We start from the raw sequence: 21,123 nt of genomic DNA, 5'->3' as shown, positions 1-21,123 counted from the left end.
CCCCTCCTGGCAGCCGCTGGCTGTCACTCCCCAGGCTGAGAAGACAGGCGTTTCCAGGCCACGAGCGAGACCGCAGGAGCCTCCCCGGTGTGGAGCCCTCGCTGCGGGCCAGGCGCCGTGTTCAGTGATTGATCTCATTTTATCCCCATAGCAGCTCCACGAGTGGGTGGTATTATTATTTCCATTTCACAAAGGAGGAAGGAGAGGAGTTAAATGTCTTGCCTGGAGTTGTGCAATTAAGGAGCAGTGGAGCTGGCTGGAAACTGGGTCTGCCAGAGTCCGCAGCACATCCTGTCCGCACCGCGCTCGCCCCTTTGGTGTCTGCGTTCTGTGTCTGTGTGTGTGAATACATAGCCGGGGGAGAGAGAGAGGCGCCTGTGTGTTAGGCTGGCACCAGGCGCCGGGGGCCTGGAGGAGACCGTTACTGCTGATTTGGTGGCGTTGGTGGGGGGCTGGGTTTGTGAGCAGCTCAGGCTTGGCCGTGATCCCTGCTGTCCTGTGCTGGGAGGAAGACCTGCAGTTTGGCAAACCTGGAGGTTTCAGAGTCTCAGAAATGGAAAACCTCATTTTAGAAAGACAACTCATTGCCCTGGAGCGGCTGGCAAGCCGAGAGCGGGAGCGTATCTTCCCTGGTAACCACACAGCCCCCTCGGTGCGAAGGAGTCCCCAGCCAGCTGAGGGCAGCAGGAGAGCCTGCGACCACAGATCGGTGGCTCAGGTGGAGGAGGCTCCCTCTGAGAGTGCACGGGAGGTCAGGACCAGGGGAGCAGGCCAAGGACAGCGGGGTTGTTTTCCGTGATGATGAGAAGCTGGTGTCGAGCAGGGGAGGATGGGAGAGGCTGACGGCCAAGAACAGACAGCAGTGTCCCCCTGGCAGGGACGAGAAGCTCTTCCCTGCGCTGTCACTTACTGATTGTGTGACTTTGGGCGAGTCACTTAAGCTGCCTGAGCCTCAGACCAAGCATTAGGGTAATCCTACCTCTGTGTCCATGTTGTAAGGAATTAGTAGGAAAATGAGCGTTGGGGCAGGAGGCGCTGGCCTGCGGGGCGGTCAGCACTCGATGGAATCTCGGCCTGAGTGCAGGCAGCGGGCACTGCTTGGTCCCCGTGGGACTCAGGCCAGCGGGAACTCTGCGTTCAGCTCCCCCTTCCCCAGCTGACCCGGAGCTGAGGGTGTCCGCCTGTGCCGCCGCCGTCCCCGCCGGGCAGCCCGGATTTGGAAGGTAAATGGGCAGGTTTTGCATCTGCCGAGATCCTTGCTTTGCGGGCTTTTGCCTTCTTCCGCTGTAGCAGAGGATTTCCACTAAACCCTCCAACCGTGTCGGGATTATTGCTTCCGGAAGCATCAAGGGAGCTCATTCTGATACCAGCTCACGCCGGCAAAACATGGCAAGCAGAAACACAAACGGGGACTTAGCGAGGCTGATGAAGGCGGCCACTGGGGCTGCTGCCTAGCAAACAGACAGCCCATCCTCGGAGCGGGCAGCGGTGGGACCCTGGTCTGACCTGAGCAGGGAGGTCACTGAGTGCTCACCCCCTGGTTAGAGAGAGGAGAAGCCTGAGGTCCAGAGAGGTTCCATAATTTGGTCAAGTTCACCCAGGAGGGCCGGTCGAACCACAGAGGCCAACCTGGACCAAACAAAGGGGAGGAGCCTGGCTTGGGATCAGACGGATTTGGGTTACTGCCCTCCTGCCACTTGGCTGTGTGACCTTGGGCAGGTTGCTTAACTCCCAAGAATATGTCTCCTCATCTGTGAAAGGCTGTGAGATCCTACCTCACAGAACCAGGGAGCGTGAGGCCAGGGCTGGTCTATCAGAGAGGTTCAGTGAGCGGCAGCCCCTGGCCGGCACCCCCTCCCCTCTCCCTCCAGGTGCCCCTGCCTCAGAAAGAAACCAGAGGCTCTCCGTGTGAGGTGCTGAGTGTCTTACTCTGGTCCTAAGACCCAGTCCTTGTTCAAGAGGAGACTTCTGGGTTAGGACCCGGCCATGTGGGGGCAGAGGTCCCCCAGACCAGAAGATCCCAGGGCCTGGACTCAGAGTGGAAAAGGGCAGAGCTCTGCTTGTCCACGGCGCATGGAAACCATGCCAGCCCCTTCCCAGACATGCACACACTCACCCCCACTCCCCACACTCTCACACAACACAACAGTACCCACTGCATGTCCACCCCACAGGGACCCCTGTGCCCATCTTCTCAGCCATCCCCACAGAGGGGCATGTACACTCTGTGTATGAGGTGCCTAGGGAGGTCGCGCCAAGATCAGGTCACTGTCCTTCCTTTTCTGAATGTGTGAGGTCAAGGATTCCTCTGAGAAATTCCCATTTTGCTCTCCTCCTTCTCAAGATGCTGAGGAAGGAGCAGTGAGTGCAAAAAGGGGTCCAGGGTATGCAGAGAGGCCGGGGGAGGATTTCCTAGGCTGCCTAGGTCCCAAACTCCCAAAGGTTGTTTTTCTTGGAGAAGAGGAGGACCGTCTGTTAAATGTCTGAGTAGTCGGATGGAAGGGGGATGGCTCTTGTTCTGTGTGGCCCCAGGGGACAGATTTGGGACCACTGAGTCACAGTTGCAGGGCCATAGAGGATATTTAAGCTAAATAGAAAAGAACTTTAAAATGATTTTAGCGTTCCAAAAATGAAAAGTACAGCCTTGCAAAGTAATGGGCTCCCTGTCACTAGAAGGATCCAAGGGGAAACCCTGTGATTACTTCTCTGAGATGCTGGAGACGGTTTACTGCACTGGCTGTGAGAGTGGGACTGAGCGACCTCGAAATCCCTTTCTATGAGAAGAATCTAGAACGAGGAGTCATTACTCCCCTTGCTCAGCTGCTCTCCCTGAAGGCAAGGATGAAGTCTAGAGCAGAGGAAGGATGGCCAATTTCTAGGATGCTGGTCTCCAGGTAGGACTCTGCCCCATCTTGGGTTATTGGACCCACCCTGGTCCAACAGGTGCCCCAGACCTTCTTCTTCCCTGGATTCTGCCCCCGGCCATCAACCTGAGTGCAGAAGACCAGGGACTGAATTTGTTGCAGGTGACATTTTGATGAATTTAGACCCAAACTCACTCAGCGTATTGATCCTGGAGAAAATGTTCATCCTTTAAAGACCACCCAGCTGCATACTTAATCCATGTGCCGTGTGCCTGGTCGATACGAGATGCAGCCAGGATAAACATGTTGCAAGCCCTTTATTGAAAGGGGGCTTGTGACATTCAGCCACTCTTCCTTCCAGCAGGCAGGGCCATCCCAGTACGTGGGAAGGTGCCCCAGGGGCTGGGTGGTGGTCAGTCAGCAGGAATCATGGGTTCTGAGCCCCCTCGACTGCCGGCTACTGACAGCTATGGGACTGGGGACCAGCATTTACCTGCCCTAAGCCTGTTTCCTCCTCTGAGAAAGACTAACAGCGCCCTCACCAGTTCTGTGTGGAGTAAATGACATACCTGTGTGTGACGGTGCCCAGCACCAGGAATGGCTCGCTAAGCCTAGTCCCTTGTCCTTTGGTCCAGCACAGAAAACTTCATCTGTGGCTCAGATGTCTCTTGCGCCTCGACTGATTAAAAAGCACCCAGACATAGAGCATTAGGGAGGAGAGAAAGCAAACTAACAAGCAAATTGACACTCAGACCAGTGGCCCCGCCGGTCACACGCAGGGCCAGGTGTGGCGCCTGACACATACCCTGCCCACCTGAGGTCAGCTCTGGGAACAACATTTTGCAAGTGGCGATGCTGAGGCCCAGGGAATTGTCCATGTGGTGTGACACTTCCTACCACTACACGATGTGTCTGAAACGGAAGCTCGGGAGGGCGAGCGCTGTCTGTCTGGTGCACCGCGACGTCTGTAGCGCGCAGCACTGACTTGGAGTGAATGCTCAACGAGTGCAAGAGGAATGAATGAGTGAATCAATGATGGCTAGAAAGAAGACTCAAAGATGAAAACCCAAATGACTTGGAACTTAACCGCATAAGGCTGACCCCCACCTGAGGCTGATTAAGGCCCATTTCTGGCAAAGGAAGGGCTGTTGAAGGAAGAAGATGCAGAGTTCTGTTCTCAAACCACCAGATAAACTCTCAAACCTGAGCCCTCCCTTGGCCCCCAATACATAAGGGTAGGTTGTCCCAGTCCATTAAGTCACTCTGCACGTGTAAGTGTGTACTGAGTGCCTGCTGTGCACCGGGCTCTGTGCTAGGTAGTAGATTTGCAAGAATCAGTGAAGATGGTCCCCACCTCACAGATGACAGGGGTGGAGCAAAAGATAATAAACCATCATCCCACTCATAGGAAGTCCCATAGCCACAGTATGTGTGAGGCATGGGGGTGCCTAACTGCAAGAGTAGGTGAGAGAGGGCCACATGGAGAAGGATTTTCAGCGGGTGGGGAGGCAGAGGGCCTGGACCATGAGTGGGATGGGATGTTTGAGGGGGTGTAGGAAACCCTGGGAGATCGAACAGCGAGCTCCAAGGCACAGAGCTGGAATTCTTCTCAGAACCAGTCATCATGACCAGCCCTGTGATCGGGCAAGGATGGGTCTGGAAACAAGACTAGGGACAGACATGGGGTGATCATCCCTGCCATCCAGGGCTGAAGAACGTGGCTCTGCCTCTGGCAGCTCTGGGCGCATCACTCCTTGCCTCTGAGCATTGGTTTCCTCCTCTGTACAAGGTTGAAGGAGGTGATGTCTAAGTTCCCTTCCGGTTCTACCATTCTGTGACATTTCTGGCTAACGCACAAGATCAAATATGTACACAAGACCAGGAGCATAAGAAAATACACAAAGAAATGTGGGTTAATCTCTTACAAAGAGAGCAAGAACTGAATAGCATGGCTATGCTGGCAGCTCCTGTTACACCAGTGGGGTCATCCCCCAGACCCATATCCTGGCTCCCAGGAGCCCGTAGTCCCTCCCCAACCCTCAAGGAAGGGGAGGTTCCCAACTGTCCCCTGGGAAGTCTCACCCATGCGAGCTAAACGCCTCCAGTTGGTACAGGAAGAAGCAGACAGGAGGGCCTCCCTGCCTTCGTGTTGGGCCGGGGGAAGGAGCTGAACGTGCGCCTCATCCCATGGAGCTCCCAACACTCAGAAAAAAATACTTTGGTCAAGAGTAGTAGGAATCCTTCCCAGCCCCCAGTCCCCTGCGGTCGGCTCTGTTTCTAAGCTGTGGTCTCCAAGGAACAGGAGGTCCTCGGACTCAACAAATCTAAAGCTAGAGGAGCCTTAGGGATCCCTTTGTGAGAGATTGTTAGTTTGGGACGGGGGAGCACCAGCACTCTTTGACAGTACCTGAAATCCAGTTTTCTCCCCAGAAAAAATGCCTACACACGCCTCAGTTTTGTATGCAAATTCAGAAGAGTAGAACTCCTGATGGAGGTCCCCTTGAGGTCCTGAGACCCCAACTGAAGTCCCCTGCCCTAGTCAAACTCTATATTTTGCAAATGAGAAAATTGAGGCTCGGAAAGAATAGGCGCCTTGCCCACGGTCACCTAGCTAGTTAGTCGCGTCCCAGCTTTTCTGCATCAGTTACGTCCACTCCTCATCACGGCCCAGGAGGTCTTCAGTTCACAGAATGGGGGAACAATGAAGGGGCCACCTGCGTCAAAAGCCAAGGGGCACTGGGAGGGGCCACACTACTGTGTGAGAAGTCCCAAGGGCCATGGGGTCGATGGTCCAAGCTTCCTGGGGTGGCTTCCCTTGGTCTCAGGAGCCGGGAGAGGACTGGGCCGTCCCTCAAAGCCTGAAAGCCAGGACAGCTCAGGACCTCCTGCTCACCAGGCCCCTGGGTTGAAAGGCCCATCTTTGTCTTAGACCAGCCTACCTCACTGTGTCCTCCAGCCAGAGAAACCTCCCCAGATTAAGCAGAGGTACAAATCCTCCTGCAGACTGGGCCTGGGCCACCGGTCTCCCCCATGTAGCTATGATGTCCTTTGTGGACTGGCCGGAGCCCTACTCAAGGCCCCCCAATGGTTTCTGATGGGCAAACAGGTCACAAAGTCATCATGAAACCCCTCCACCCACGTGCACTGGAACCTCTGAGAGCCACTGCTCCAGAACAGAGCAGGAGGGGTCCACGTGGACCCAGGTCCTTTCTGGCACCGCCCATGCCCGCTCTCAAAAGTAGTAAGCAGCCCACAGATGACCCAACCAACAGAGGGGCAGGTGGTGAATAAATACCGTTCTCTCTTCCGGGGAGATTTGTTTATGGTCAGCTGGAGCCTGGAACTCCTTCCCATTCTCCCACTGCGGTACCCGAGCACGTGCCTTCCCCCTCGCTCCCAGACATCATCCCAGCGCCCTGTCCACTGCCCTGGCGGGGCGGCCAGGTTGATGGCCCCAAATGGGGTCGCCTCTCCGGGGCACAGCTATTGCTGTGCAGGGTGTGTGCAGGCCCCGGCGTGCCTGGTGGCAATCAGCCTCCTGCTGGGCCGGCCTCGTGGTAAATAAGCTTTCATGTTCTTATTAAGTGATGGCTGGTGGTTCAGAATCACTGCCCTGATCTGTCTGAGGCTGATTCCTTAATCAAAGCTCTCGGGCTCTCCTCGCCCCCTCACCGCTGACAGGTTATCATTAAAGAGAAGAAAGCACTTTGATTTCTGTTGCCGGGCTGCCAGCTTGGACCTGGGGCTCTGGGAGGATGCGGGGAGCTTAGTTTTACCCCAAGCCTTGTGTTCAAATCAGCTCTGCCAGCGCCAGCTGGGTGACTTGGGGCAAGTCGTGGAACCTCTCTGATCCTCAGTGCCTTCCTCCAGGTCCATCTCAGGTGCGGGGAGGGTCAAGGAGAGCTTGTATCCGACGGACGCTGCTAAGCCTGCCAAGCCCTGCGGGATATCTTAGTCCTAATACCCAGTCACAACCACATTCTCAGACCCACGTTCAAGTCCCTCTGGGCAAGGGGCTTCTGTGGAGCTTTCTGGAAATAGTGAACCTTCCATAAGGCATCTTAGAGAAGGACGGGGGATTAGAACCAGCCTGTGGCATTCACCTAACCCTCTCCCAGAGGTATCCCCCAGTAAGAGCTCAGCCCGCGGCCCCAGGGCAGCCCTGCCTTCCTCGCCTCCCCCTTCCTGTCCACATCTGTGCTTTTTGAAGTCAAGAGAAACGTTGGGCTGGGGCCTCCATGTAGCTACATGGATAAATAATTACTAAATAAATAAGTAAATAAATGTAAACAAAGAAAGCCTCCAGTGAGCTTGAATTTCTGCCGTGCTGAAAGGTAACCGGCAGATTCGATTTAATTATAAGATACAGAGTTGTAATGGGGTGTGCGAGCCTCAAGAGGGTTTCAGTGATGGAAGGACAGCAGGGATCCCTGCCTTCTCTGCCGGCTCCTCTCCTAAGCCCACTATCTCTTTTCCTTCCTCGCCGGGTGGGCGGGGGCAGGGGCAGGGGTGGAAGATTTGACACTGTCCTGGGGGACCAGGTCTGGCCCACCCTGGGCCTCCAGTCCTTGCCAGCCTCAGCCCTCAAGACTGCTCAAGTCATGATGCCCTGGTGGACAGGCCTAGGTTGGAGGTGGGCGGAGGGGCAGAGCAGGGAGGCCTACACACTCGTCCACATCGCTCCCTCCTCTGCCCCAGGGAAGGTGTGCAGTTTCTAGATGGACACGGGCCACACGGCCAGGCAAGGCATGGCATGACAACCGGACTAGGAGGAAGGCAGCTGTGACGGTCCCTGCCTGGGGACCAGAACATGTCATCACCTGGCATCCCTTCTGTATGGCTCTTCTACCCAGAGAGTGAAGGGCACATCCTCCAGCTCACCGAGGCTCAGTCTACCCTCTTCCAGCCCAGGTACCCTAAAAGACCCTACGCTCCCTGCATTCCCGGGACATTTTTTCTTTCTTTCCATCCTCTTCCCCAGTGCCAGGTGAGAACAGGTGACTCCCTCCACCCCTACCCTGTTCAGTGGGTTGTGGGCTTGAGGGAAAAGCCGGCCATTCCTGCCCGACACCAGTGACAAATCTTTTTAAGCGTGTGGCCCTTATAGGACCCTCTTGGTTAATCCTCAGCCTTCATGATTTTATTTGGGCCATAAATGGGTGACAGGGAGCTTTGTAAGCACAAAGCTAAACTGCGGCAGGACTCCTGTTGCACCCTGCCCCCACCCGGGTGGGCAGCTGCACCTCGTACCTCCCTGCCCTACCCCCCCCCCACCCACCACCTCCCCGGAGACAGCCCTTCCCGCTCCAGGCAGGGACTCCCTGGGGGCCTGGCTCCCACGAGGGCTTCTCAGCGCCCCCGACCACCTGGAGGTGCTGACCTAATTGGCCAGCACCCTCTGGACACACGTGGTCCCCTCCTTCCCACTGGGGTCTCGGCGGGTCACACACCTGGGCCGTGTGCGCAGCAGCCTGGGCGCTGGGGTAGATGGGCCTGGACTTTCATCCCGGCTCCTCCACTTCCCGGTTACATGACTTCAGAAAAATTACCCAACTTCCCTGAGCCTCACCTGAACCACGGGACTACGAATCTGTGTGAACATCGAATCCACAAATCAGTCTTACACCCAAAGCCTCTTATGGGGCCTCTGCCTCTCTGAGGAGCTGGGCTTTAAGAGAAGGACAGGGGATGGGGTGGGGGCTTGTGGGCATGGAGGGGGATACCCTCAGCCTTGTCCTCTGGGGACATTGTTGGTCCTACTAGAAAAGAGAGGAGAGATGCCCTCTTTCTGCCTGGACTCCCAGCGTGACTGGCAGTGGCTGTGCCCGGCTGAGGCTCCCCAGGGGAAGGGCCACAGCTGTCGGGGATCTGGCCCCATTCAAACGTTAGTCCCCAGCTCCCAACTTTCTCTTAGGAAAAGTCTAAAAGCCTTGCAGGCAGATGGCCTTCAGCAGTGCAGTGTCTCACAGGATGAGGAGACTGACGACAGTCTGGTTGGGGTGGTGGGGATGCAGGAGTGGCCCTCATGATCCCCCACAGAGCAGTTAACCACCAGGATTAGCCATCTTAAATCAGAGATGGCCGAGGTCATCTTGTACATGTGATAAAACTGTATCTCATAAAATTACTCCGCCAGCGTTACTAAACTTTCCCCGATTCCCTGAACCTCTCACAAAGAGATTATGCTAGTCGTCCAAAGAACCTCATTTATAATCACTTTTCCTGGCCTCCAACTTACTAGCTGTAAGACCCTGAGTGAGAATTTCATCTTTTGGATTATCAGTTCCCCATTATTAGAAGCAAGAATGGTATTTACCTTATATAGAATTTTTTATGATAGAAAATAATGCATGCAAAGTACTTAGCCCAGAGACTAACAAACCAAAAGTAATCAGTAAATGACAACTTTAATTGCAATGGTGAATTCAGTGAGCTTGGTCCCAGGTGAACGATAACCAGCCCAGTGGAGAGGGACAAAGCTGGGCTGCGTCCAGCCCCTGGGGAGAGGTGGAAAGCCAGTGCCCTAATTCCGGCGCGCAGAGGGGTGTGGTGGACTCCGCCAACCTTGGGGGCTGCACTGATGCCCAAGTGGCCCAGAGGAAGGCCACATTCCCAGTCAGCTGGTGGCCGTGTTGGAATTCCAAGCAATTAATCAGCTGGGAGAAAGGCCCCAGGCAGCATCTGAGAGAGGGGATGAGAAAGGTAAGGAGGGCGACAAGAGGCAGGCAAGGTCTCAGAGAACCAGCCCAGGGGTCTGAGACTCAGAACTGGTGACGAGTTGTACGTCACAGAGAAGGGAGACCAGCGTAGCAAGGTCACCAGGCATGTAGTCAGGCATACAGCTTTGCCACTCACAGCTAAGGGACCCTGGCAAAATTTTTACGCCTCTAAAATGTCCAATTCTTTACAATCAGAGGCAGGAACGGTGAAACTTATCTTCATGAGGTTGGTGTGAGGGTAAAACAAGACGAGGAAAACAAATGCTCAGGGCTGTCTTTTTCTGGCCCACAAATACAGACTCGGGGCAGTAAACAGTGATTTGGGGAAGCCGGAGGCCTGGGGACCACATGGACACCAGGTTTCCCGTAGGCACGTGGGATCTGGGGCCAGGAGCAACACAGACAATTGTGGACCCCACAGCTGGTGGTGAGGCATTTGCTAACATGCTGCCTGCCTTGGCTGCACCGCGGTAGGTCTGTGCCAGCCAGTAAATGGCACGGCCGAGGCGGCCGAGAAGGCGGGGCTGGCAGAAGGCTACCCCTGTGTTGGTCCTTGTTGTCATTGTAGGAAGCCACAGGGCACTTATCATCCTTACTCCATACAGAGCTGGTAAGGGTGCACTGCTGGTCATAAAAAGTTTTTGCAATGATCACAATGATTGCCAGTCTTTCCTAAAAGAGACTAACTTGACGTGAGCTTTTACTGTAATTCATTGTTTTGAAAACTTAATTTAAGACCACAGCTGTTTCAGGTTTCTCTTATAAGAGCTTAATAGGTATATAATAGCATAGTTAATTAAATACAAATCAATAGTTTAAAAGAACTAATTGATACTTAATATGAATTGGGAACAAACTTTGTTCTAATATAATTAACTCGTATTAAATAAGCAATGAAAAGATCAATTATGTCTTTACAACAATGCAAACTTTATAGTGTTTTAATAAACTTAGAATTAGCAAGCAATGAGATTCAAGAATTATGAAACAGGTATGACTGGGCTATTAAACATTTATTACTTGTCCTAGAGGCCCAGGGCCATGCACTAGTCAGGATTCATAAACATTTACTGCTCCTCTCTTCAGGATGTTTTACTCAAGAGGTTGACCAGAAAACTGTGATCTTTGCATGCGTTATGGGCATCCTTATTGCCTGGGATGGGAGTAATTATGCTGAAAGCAGGACTAGGCAGACCCAATGCAGAAAGTAGTTTAGCAGAATCATGGTGAGAACTTTCCAATCATGAGACTCCAGCATCCTGCTGCCTTGGCGGGGGTCAGCGCCGGGCAGAATGGCTTGTGATGGACGGTCACTTGTAAGAGAGGACACAGGTACAGACACCCACTGAAGGCAAACCCCAGACAAATCTGCAGCCTCCCAGGCCCTTTGGGGGAGCCACCCCACCGCCCTCCTCTGGACTCCTACTGCAAGCACTGCCGTTCGTGTGGAAATAACTCCAGCACTGCCTTGTGACACTTTTTTGACTGAACTGTCACTTGTCTTCGACTTTTCTTTACCATTTCACAGGTATATGCCTAACTTAACCAACTGGATCGTAATCTCACTGGGAGAGGAAACGTGTGTTACGTGTTTTTGTCTTGTGCACAGTGCCCGGTGCTTAGCAGCCTCTCGATGACTGTTTGTGGGTTGGGTTTTGTGGCTGTCACGTTCTGTGAATAGTGCTGGTGGTGGAGGGATGGTAGTGACACTGTACAGAGGCCACTGGTTTTTATGTCATTCATCGCATCATGAATTGGTCTCCAGACCAAGATATTCACTCTCCGAGGTCAGTGAAGCTGGGTAAAAATGTGTCTCTTCAGATCTGAACTCCTGCGCATGTAATCATTCAGAACCCACCCACTGGGGAATCCCTCAAGCACAGAGTCCCAAATGCACAACTGTCACCCCCCCACCCCAGTGACCTAACTGGCTTCCTCTGTCAGTCACTTCTGACACAGAGCCCTCATTTCCTCCAGTCTTCCCCACTAAAGACGCTGTAGTCATCCGGTCCCTTTCCTCTGCCTGAGCCTCTCTGACCCTTAGCCCCATTGTCTCGGCTGAGAACATCTCCAATTCGCCGTTTTCTCTCCACCCTCAGCGCCTCTGGTCCCCTGGCCTCGCCTGCTCCACTCACTGGTGGTCTTCCTGACTCACTTTACTCCTCCAGCCCGGCTGACGTCACTAACCTTCAAAGATGTCACCTAAGAGTTTATTATATCATCTTGAACAAGTCATATCACCTCCGAGTCTCCCCTTTCATATCCGTTAAAAAAAAAAAAAACGGGGAGCAGGGAAGGATTTGATGGTCTCTAAACTCCAGTCTATTTTATTTCTATTTCTTGAATTCACCCTTAATTCATTCTACGCCCTTTTCATCAAGTGCTGTCTCATTTGATTTTCATGTTAGCCGAGGGAGGAGGGTCTTTCTACCAGGATCCACATTTCATAGGTGAGAAAATTAAAGCCCAGAGAAGCCCTGAGAACTGTCAAGTACCGAAACAAAGCTCCAGCAGGTGATGGTAGTTTTGAAGCACACATGGCATCCCCTGCCCCTCATGCCCCCCCCATGCTCCAACCAGGTCCCGCTGATGTCTTCTCCATCTGCTTTCTGGGACCATCTGGGGGGCTGTTTAACACCTTTGCACTGATCTCCCGTGTCAAGGCAGTGGGGATGTGGAGGCTCTGAATGTCCCCCTGAGAAGCCCAGGGTCCTTTCACCTGCTTTCTCATCTCAGGCTGTCTCGGGAAGGCAGGAAGAGGGAACAGACGTCTACCCATCACCTCTCACCAGGAGTGTTGCCATAGTCTCCCAGCTGTACTCGGCTGTCTGGGAGTACCTTCTCCCGTCCGTCACCTGTACCAGTACTGATGATCTTTATAAGATGCAAGTCTGGCCTGTCTGTCTTCTGCTAAGCGCTCAGTAGGAAATGTCCAGACTCCTGGAAAGGCTCACCAGGTTCCCCCAGAATCTGATCCCTGGCCCCATCTCCTGCCTCATCTCACGTTCTCTGCTCCCGAATCTTTGCTGCAGCCACACCAAACTGCCAGCCCGTCACACTCTATTTCTTGTTCAGTAGGCTTCTGGGGACATGGTGGAATTTAATAGCTTCAGGTGGTAAAGGTTTAGTTCTCAGCAAGCATCCTGAACCATTGTGACTGGGCACACTGGGGACAGGAGGGCACCCCAATGTGCTGAAAAGCCTCAGAAATGGTGAGACAGCAGGACCTGGTACCTGTCCGTTGTCACCGGCTCTGTCCATGGTTATTTCGGAGCTCAGGAGTTTCTGGCTCGGGCAATAAGCAAGCACTCTCCTGGCCAACATCAGCCTCCTGCCGGTGGCAGGACTGCTCAAGACCTCCTGAACTGCCATCAAGTCACACAGCCAGCCCCCACCCACCTCTCTTCTTTCCCATCACCTCTTGTGCCACCACCCCCACTGTCCCTTCTTAGCAGCCCTACCGGCTGCTCTCCAGTCTCTTGGTGCCTCTCACGAGCCTTTTGAGTGGCCATGTGATGCTGCTCCCTGCATCCCCTGGGACCAAGGGATGGGCGTCAACAAGTCTTGGCCAATGGAAACAGCCAGGTCCTACAGAAGACCAGTTTCTCCACCCTTTCTGTCTGTATTAGCCAGGGCTGCCATGACAAAGTGCCACAAACCCGGTGGCTGAAAGCTCAGAAATGTATTGTCTCTCAGTTCTGGAAGCTAGTAGTCCAGAAAAGATGTTGGCAGAGTTGGCTCCTTCTGAGGGGTGTGAGGAAAGGGTCTGCTCAAGGCTTCCCTCCTTGGCTTGTCAATGGCCATCCCCATGTTCGTTGGCATTGTCCCTGTATGTGTGTCTGTCCTAAATTTCCCCTTTTCATGAGGACACCAGTCACACTGGATTAGAGCCCGCCAGTGACCATTTTAACTTGACGACCTTAACTTAACTCAAGTCTCTGCCTCCAAATAAAGGCACATTCTAAGGTACTGGGATTAGGGCTTCAAGGTCGGGTTTTGGGGAACACAGTCCACCCCATCTCTGCTGTCGCTTCTCTGTCTGTTTTGAGTCACAGCGTCAGCAGCCCTGGGATTCCAGAACTCATCCTAAGAACTAAGGCAGCGACCGGACCTGCATTCCGGCCCGAGCGCTGTCACCAGCTGTTCTTTGCCCTTGAACCATCGTTGCTTTATTTCTCTGAGCTGGTTTCTGAAACCAAAATGGAGGAGGCCGTTCCTGCTTTACCTGCTTCTCAGAGCTTCTGTGAACATCCGATAAGACAGTGAATATAATAGCCTCGTGAAAAACTAAGTACCCCACTTTTGTACTAATATCACTGTACTATCAGTATGATTACTAGTAAGAAGACAGGAATCCTCAGGCTAGAAAAAGCCCACCCTCACCCTCTGACACTGAAGGAAAACCATTCCGTTTATGAAGCCATCCCTTTTTGTTCCTCCCAAGAGGAAATCTCACAGTTCCCAGACTCTAGTTCAGATGAATTACAGCGTACGTTCACTCCACACCGTCCTCACCTAACCCATCCACTGTGCCACGTCTAAGCCCCCTGGATTTCTTTCTGGCCTGGATAGAGAAGAACTGATTGTTACCCAATATTTTTCAGTTGACCCCTTCTATTACGTCAGACTTGTCCTGATCACTCACCACGTGCCAGGTGCTGTGCTTGGAATGAGGGTCTCTGAGCCCAAAAAGGCATCAACCTCGCCCGTCTGTTGCTCCCAGTCTAGAGGCCAGGAGCCCTGGTGCAAAGCGGCCTTCTCCCTGAGAAACATACCCCTTCCCAGGAAGCGCTTCCTAACCTTGGTTCTCCTCAGACAGTGCCTTTCACACCCTCCTCACAGTAGCCTTAGCCTTCTTGGCTGTGAACTGTCCCTTAAGCCAGGCTGACTCCATTCGTGTTAGTATCTTCCACGGGTGACTTCGGTGCATCTGGTGGTCCTGCTAGGGATTTATGCTCATCCAAAGGCTGCAGCCCCAGCGTCTACGCGGAGAAGACCTCATCACCCTGCTGTTCTCGAATGGGTATCTAGGACCTGATTCCACCCTCGGTCCCATGCAGTGTGACAAGAGAGGTGGCAGTCTGGTGGCTGGTCTAGCTCCCGAATGAAGGATTCTTGTTCTTTCCGTCACATCATCTCTCCCCTGGTAGCCCAGTTGATCTGGCTAAGGGGAGTTTTCCCAAGTCTAAACCACTAGTTCCTGCTCCCCCCAGTTTCTCTCTGGTCAGTATGTTTGACAGCGCTGTCTTCCCCACCTGTGTTTGCAGATTCTCCTGCCCTCCCCCACTTCAGCCCCTGGCACGCTTCCTTGTGTGGACCCAGGGACCTCTAATTTAGCTCTGCGAATCTCTCCTAAGAACACCCCAAATTTTCCTATATGGAGAGCTAGCTAATCCTCATTTCACTAACCCCCCAACCTGCTCGTCCTTGCAAAGATCCCAGTGGCTTCTCCCCACTTCTCAGTAAAGGCTCAGTCAGAGAGCCTCTCACTTAATAAATTTCTGCAGTGTGCTTATTAGAGCCTTGTAATGCAGCCACCTAAATAATTAAGACTAACCCACACGTGTCAAATTAAATGAGCCAAATACATTGAGAGATTGCCTCGTACTCCATTTCTTTTATTAATCAGTTTTTTTAAAAAGAAGAAAAAAAACCTCTCTTCCTGCTCATTTGCAAAAATCAAACATGGTCCATAAGACTCTTTCTTGCAATAACTGTGAGGACGTGTAGCCTCTTTCCTTGGGCGAGCCCCCTGGGGGGCTCATTGTGTGACATAGGGTGGGGAGGAAGGGGTTGGGGTGGCCGAGACAGCCATTGTAGATAACAGAGAGTCAACAGGTTGTCTAGTGTCTAAATCTTTAGTAGAGTCATGCCCCCTCCATTTTCCTGAGCGTTTAGGGGACTGTGCAGGATGCCCAGCAGGAAATCCATCCAGCATCCTTTCTGCCCCAACTCTTCAGTGCTCCCCTGGGCTCAGTGCGAGAACCCAAGCTCCCTTTCTCATTAGGAGCCGCTGCTGATGGGCCTCAGATGGGCATAAGAAGGCATTGGAAGATATAATAGGAATCATCAGCAATTGTATCGCTCTGAGGATGAACAATACGTGTGCAATTATGATGGGCTGGTTAACGCGGCCTGTCGTCAGCATGTTGAGGTTTCAATACAGAACAGGCAAGGGGCTATTGTTTGCTGCAGCTCAGCGCCTCCTCGCAGCTTGAGCTTAGCTTCCGCTGGCTCCCTCCTGGCTCACTGCATTCCTGCCTCTTGAAGGTGGTTGTTAGAAAGAATCCACAAATACAGTAAGTAAACATCAAAGGGGCTTTGATCCGCACGGCCCTCAACAGAGCAGGAGCCCCTGAAGAAAGGGCCAAGGCCTTGGATGAGGGAACTTAACATCGCCAATTTGGGCGCCTGAGATGTAAGGCTGTTTGAAGTGAGGGCGGTTTGGCCGTGCCTTCAGACAAGCAAGCAAGCGTGGAGGGAGAGGAAGAGAAGTGAGTGCCTTTGGAAAAGGCACGCTCAGATCTGCTTCTCTGCTCTTTACTGATAGTCAATAAACCCCTTTAAAGAATCAGAAGATCAAAGCCGGCGACCTCCCTGGGCCATGGCATTCTGCCACCGCCCACCACGCTTTGTTTATCTCTGGGGCAAGAACCCCCAAGCTTGACTTATCTGGGTCTCTTGGGCCCTTTCATCCTGCTGCCAGCGGAGGCTGGGCCTGGGCAACAAGTGGTGGGTGGGGAGGTCGGGAGGAGAATGAGCCCACCCCTCTACACTCACAGCCTGGATGCCGACTGGCTGGGGCTCCGAGAAACACCCAGGGTCATGGGAGAAGCTACTGTGACACACCATTCAGTGGGACCCTCCTTCTCTAAGAAACCGATGGAGGGAGTAGCTGGGCACCTGGAAAGCTGGCAAAGCCGGGGAGGAGCGGCAGTCACTTCCCCCAGAAGTCATATCCATTTACCCAGTTTTTGGCAGCTGCCACATTTGTATGACTTCAAAGCAAAGACGTGGGGACAGGGAGTCTAAAATAATCACGGGCAGTCATTTAACATCTTTGAACTTCAATTTTCTCATCTGCATAATATGAATAGTAATAACCGATCTGCCTACCCCATGCGGTGGTTGTGAGGGTCAAAAGAGAAACCTGGTGTGGTTTTATTGCTTCAGAACCCGTAAAATGCTTAAGACAAATCAGGAGTGAAGGAGAAATAGCGGAGAGGGAACCTTGGCTGGCCGAGAAGCTCCAGTCCAATGCTCACACACAATGGGCACTGATTTACAAAATATCCCCGGGGTGGGGGAAATGCTCTCTTGCGTTTGCTACCTAGAATTGTCGTTCTAACTTGCTTTACCATTGGGTCAAAGTCTTGAGGGACCAGAGTCTAAGTCTTATGTCCCTTAGCCGTCCCAACTCCTGTGTTCCACACTGAGTCTGCACCCCGTAAGGGCCTAATGATGATGCTGAATTGTGCCTGAATATAAGGATGCACAGAGATCCCCAGTCCTGGAAATTCACTCTCTACCTGTACCGTGGCCCCTGTGTCTTCCCCCAGATTCACCCAATCACTTCTTCACCCGCTGTCTGGTTGTACTGCTCCATCCTGGACACCACTGGCTGGACCCTGCCTCTTCTCTGGGCCTGATCACAATCCTGGGATATATAGGGCCTCGTTAACCTAGAGAGTAATGGTTGTGAGCATGGGCTGTGGAGGCAGACTGCCTGGGTTCAAACTCTTGGCTCCATCATCTACTAGGTCTTTCAGCTGAGGCTGCCTACTTAATATGTCCGTACAGGAGATAATATAAAATGGGGATAACAATGGTATATACCTCATAAGGTTGTGAGAATCAAATGTGGAATTATTGGCCTGCTATTATGCCTGGACCATAGTAAGTGCTTTCTAAATGTTTATTAAATGACTAAGTAGCCCTTTTATAGGAGGAACAAGCTTCACATCCCTTACAAAGGGACCTTCACTGACACCTGACCCATTCTCAGCTCACCCAGGTATGCTTTTCTTCCAGAGCTGGGCCTCCAGAAGAGAGGATGCTGTCTGGTGCTGGGCTACATGGCCAAGGACAAGTTTCGGAGAATGAATGAAGGTAAGTGAGAACCCGCCCACACTCTCGGGGGCAGTGGGGAGGGAAGGAGCCATGCTGCACAACTGTGGTATCAGGGAAGAGACCCTGGGGCATCTCAGAATGGACAGTGGACAGAGCAGTTTGGTTTCGATGCAGCTGTTCATGCAGGAATGTGGGGAAGGGCAGCTCATGCCTGAAACTCTCTGTGCTGATTCATGAGCATTCTCCCTTATGCCACTCTCCCTCCTCCTTTTGTACCCTGACTTCTCTCTCTTCCCTGCCTTTTGTTCCTCACCTACCCACCCAGTGCAATTAAATTTGCTTCTATTTTTTTTTTCTAATTCAGACCTCTCTGCCTTTCTCTTTAATCATTCACATTTCTTGAGTGCTTATTGAATAAATAGCACCTCACAGGGCACTTGGGAGGACACTGAAGAAGAATAAGGCAGAGCTTTTATTCTCACAGAACTTCCACTTGGAAACCTGCCCTCTTTTCCAACTCCATTGGCCCTACCTCGCCCTCTTCCTCATAGGCCGTTCTGCCTTCCTCTAGTGCTGGGTCTTTCCTCTGAGACTTGACTGGGTCACAGAAGGCTGGGGGAAGGTACTGACATTGACATGCAGGCTGGGGTGTGGAAGGAGGGCTGTCACTTACAGACCTGCTGTAATAAAGAGCCAATCCCCTCATCCCCAGCCATCTGTCTCTGTGCAGCTAATAACCCTCTCCATCAGATGCCACAGACTGTTTGTCAGGATTCAACAGTAGATAAACAATGGCTGGGGATGCCATTTATTCATTAAAGTCAGACAAATGAAGCCCTGGCTTCCCACCAGCCCAGCTTGCGGTGAGCCGAGCCCCTCCCCTCCCAAGGCCCAAGGCCCTCGTAGCCTCATTTCCATTCCAGGCATGGAAAAGGCAGCTCACCTGTACCATCTCAACCCCCAGAGTTAGACCATAGCATGGTTCCAGTGCCCTCTTTCTGTGCTTCTCTGCTGGCTCTCTTCCCAGCCTGCAGTTCAGGACACCCACACCTCCATGTGCTCCCCAGACCTAATGCCTCACCAACTATAGGCTTGTTGCCAGCACCCATCATGATGACAGTCTGACAACAGTTAGGCCAGCACAATTAAACACAGGGAGTATCGCCTTCCCCATTTTGCTGCCTGCCTGTATAAGAAGGCAACAGCATCAAGAAGCCACTTCCTACTTGTAGGAGCCCCATGGCTAAGCACAGCCAGGGTTGAGGGCTGCATTTTCTGCATCCTGCCAGTCAGCCTCCCTTCCTGACTTTTCTTTCTCAGCCTACCCCCTCCCTTTCCGCCACCACCTTCTTGAGAGTGCTAGGCAGTAACTTCTAATTTGTGGAAACTGACAGCATGCCTCTGTCCATGGTGCTGAATAGACACATTCTCTTGCTGGCAATGCTCATTAGAGAAGCTGAAATGAGGTTCACAAGGATTGGGGGAAGCTCCAAAAAGTCAGCGGCTGGGCTGGATTCAAAAGCTCAAGCTTCTAGTGTCTGACCCCAGTAGAAGGATGCTGACTCCAGATCTTGGGGGGGGCCTAAAAAGAGTCTTACTTATCACGAGGCTGATGGACACGATTTGACTCCCCCTACCTTTCACAAATGGCTAAGAGAGGGTATGCAGTCAGCCTGGGCCATAACAAAATGCCACAGACTGGGTGGCTTAAACACAGAAATTTTTTTTCTCATGGTCCTGGAAGTCCAAGATCAGAGTGCCTGCATGGTCAGGTTCTGGTGAGGGCTCTCTTCCTGGTTTGCAGACAGCAACCTTCTCACTGAGTCCTCACATGGCAGAGAGAGCAAGTTCACTGGTGTCTCTTCTTATAAAGACATGAATCCTATCAGATCAAGGTTCTACCCTTAGGACTATTTAACCTTAATACTTAAAGGCCCTATCTCCAAATACAGTCACAATTAGGGGTTGGGACTTCAACATAGAAATGGAGGGTGGACATAATTCAGACCATAACAAGGAGTCTAAATACACTGGCCACAGCAGAAAGATACAGTGGCAATACTCTGAATCAGAGGTTAGGAAAATAGTAAGAAAAATAAGTGAAGCCTTAATATCTCCTTAGATATTGTTTAAGTAAAGAAGGGAGGAAGAAAGTCCAGGAGGACTAGAAGAGAACTTGGAAACAAGACCAGGACCTGATTACCTCTGAGGACACTCAGCCTTACTTTGTACAACAACTTTTCAATAGTTCTTTCTTGTTTAAAAAGGAAGGTGCCTCTTCTCTCTAAGCCCCCTCTTCAAACACACACAATCCACACAAATGGGTTATTCCTTTCAACTGATTGTGGTCAACTCAGTTAGGAATGAGAGCTCCCAGGTGCCTTACCCCAACCTATACCCTCCCCCAGTGAAGATGAATTGAGAATCAAGCAAGGTATTCAGAAAGAGAGAGGCAACAGAGGCATAGTAATGGCCAGGAGGCAACAGAGCAGCTAACCCCCCACCCCTGCCTTCCTCTCTGCATGTGGTTCTCACCCCTCCCAAATGCAGTGATACACATTCATGCTCACACACAACCACACACAGAATAGCCATTTCTCCTTCTGGATAAACAAGGAGATAAGGGGTTGGTAAGCAAGTTAAACCACCATACATGAGAAGTTGCAACTCTCAACTAACAAAGAGGAGACAAGATGGGAGGTGGGTGAGTGGGGTAGAAGGAGAGGTGCAGGAGGTGGGTCGGCTTTGGCTCTGGAGGGGTGGAAGGCATGAGGAGGAAAGGAGGAAGGGGCCTGGTGGGGAGTGGAAGGCTCCTCGGCTCCCACTCCAGCCAGTCTTTCTACCCCAAGCACCACATTATACATTTTTTTCTATTTCTAATGCTCACATGCCCAAACTCCAACATGCCTGCAGATTAGAAAGAGCATCCGCGTGGAGAGCTGTTTTATGGTTTATAATTATCTTGTACCAATACTCAAAATAATTATAACTTCCACATATTAATAATTGAACTGGAATAGCAGCTATGACATAGATCAAGAAACAGAAATCTCTGTCCACGCTGCACTATACACCTTGGTATAAACTGAATAATTGGTAAAACAGTAAAAAAAAATATATACATTTTTTTCTCCCAGATGCTGGAATTAGTGAGATATTGGAACAATTAGCTGCCTCGTCCATTAAAGATAAGGTGGTGATCATTATATTTCCAAATTAGAATAAACATAAAAGACCTATTGTGCTTTATTAAAGCATATTTGTTCGGTTTAACAGTGTCTAGCAGGGTGTCTGTCACCCGGGGAGAAGCGGTCCCCTATTTCATTTGTTTCCTTGTTAATTTGGTGTCTTTTTATTTTCTTTTCCCTCCACTCTCCCCACCTCGCTACATGCCCCCAAAAATAACAGCTTGGGAAGAAGCAAGAGAAAAATAATGAATGAACAACTTTATGGATCTGGGGTTTATCATA

The 21,123-nt window shown here is 51.8% G+C and overlaps 1 protein-coding gene across 2 annotated transcripts in view; it reads left to right on the top strand.

Annotated features, from left to right (window-relative positions):
- Window positions 1-21,123, top strand: part of KIRREL3 (kirre like nephrin family adhesion molecule 3) — a 487,625-nt gene that overhangs the window by 362,990 nt on the left and 103,512 nt on the right. For both annotated transcript variants that reach the window (XM_031443396.2, XM_010986268.3), the window contains exon 2: window positions 17,615-17,692. In XM_031443396.2, the coding sequence (XP_031299256.1) occupies window positions 17,615-17,692 (78 nt within the window). The remainder of the gene's footprint in view (window positions 1-17,614; window positions 17,693-21,123) is intronic.

The sequence above is a fragment of the Camelus dromedarius genome, chromosome 34, assembly GCF_036321535.1.
Source record: "Camelus dromedarius isolate mCamDro1 chromosome 34, mCamDro1.pat, whole genome shotgun sequence".
Taxonomy (NCBI): domain Eukaryota; kingdom Metazoa; phylum Chordata; class Mammalia; order Artiodactyla; family Camelidae; genus Camelus; species Camelus dromedarius.
The sequence above is the reverse complement of the archived record's forward strand: the minus strand, read 5'-3'. Positions and strand labels throughout refer to the sequence as shown.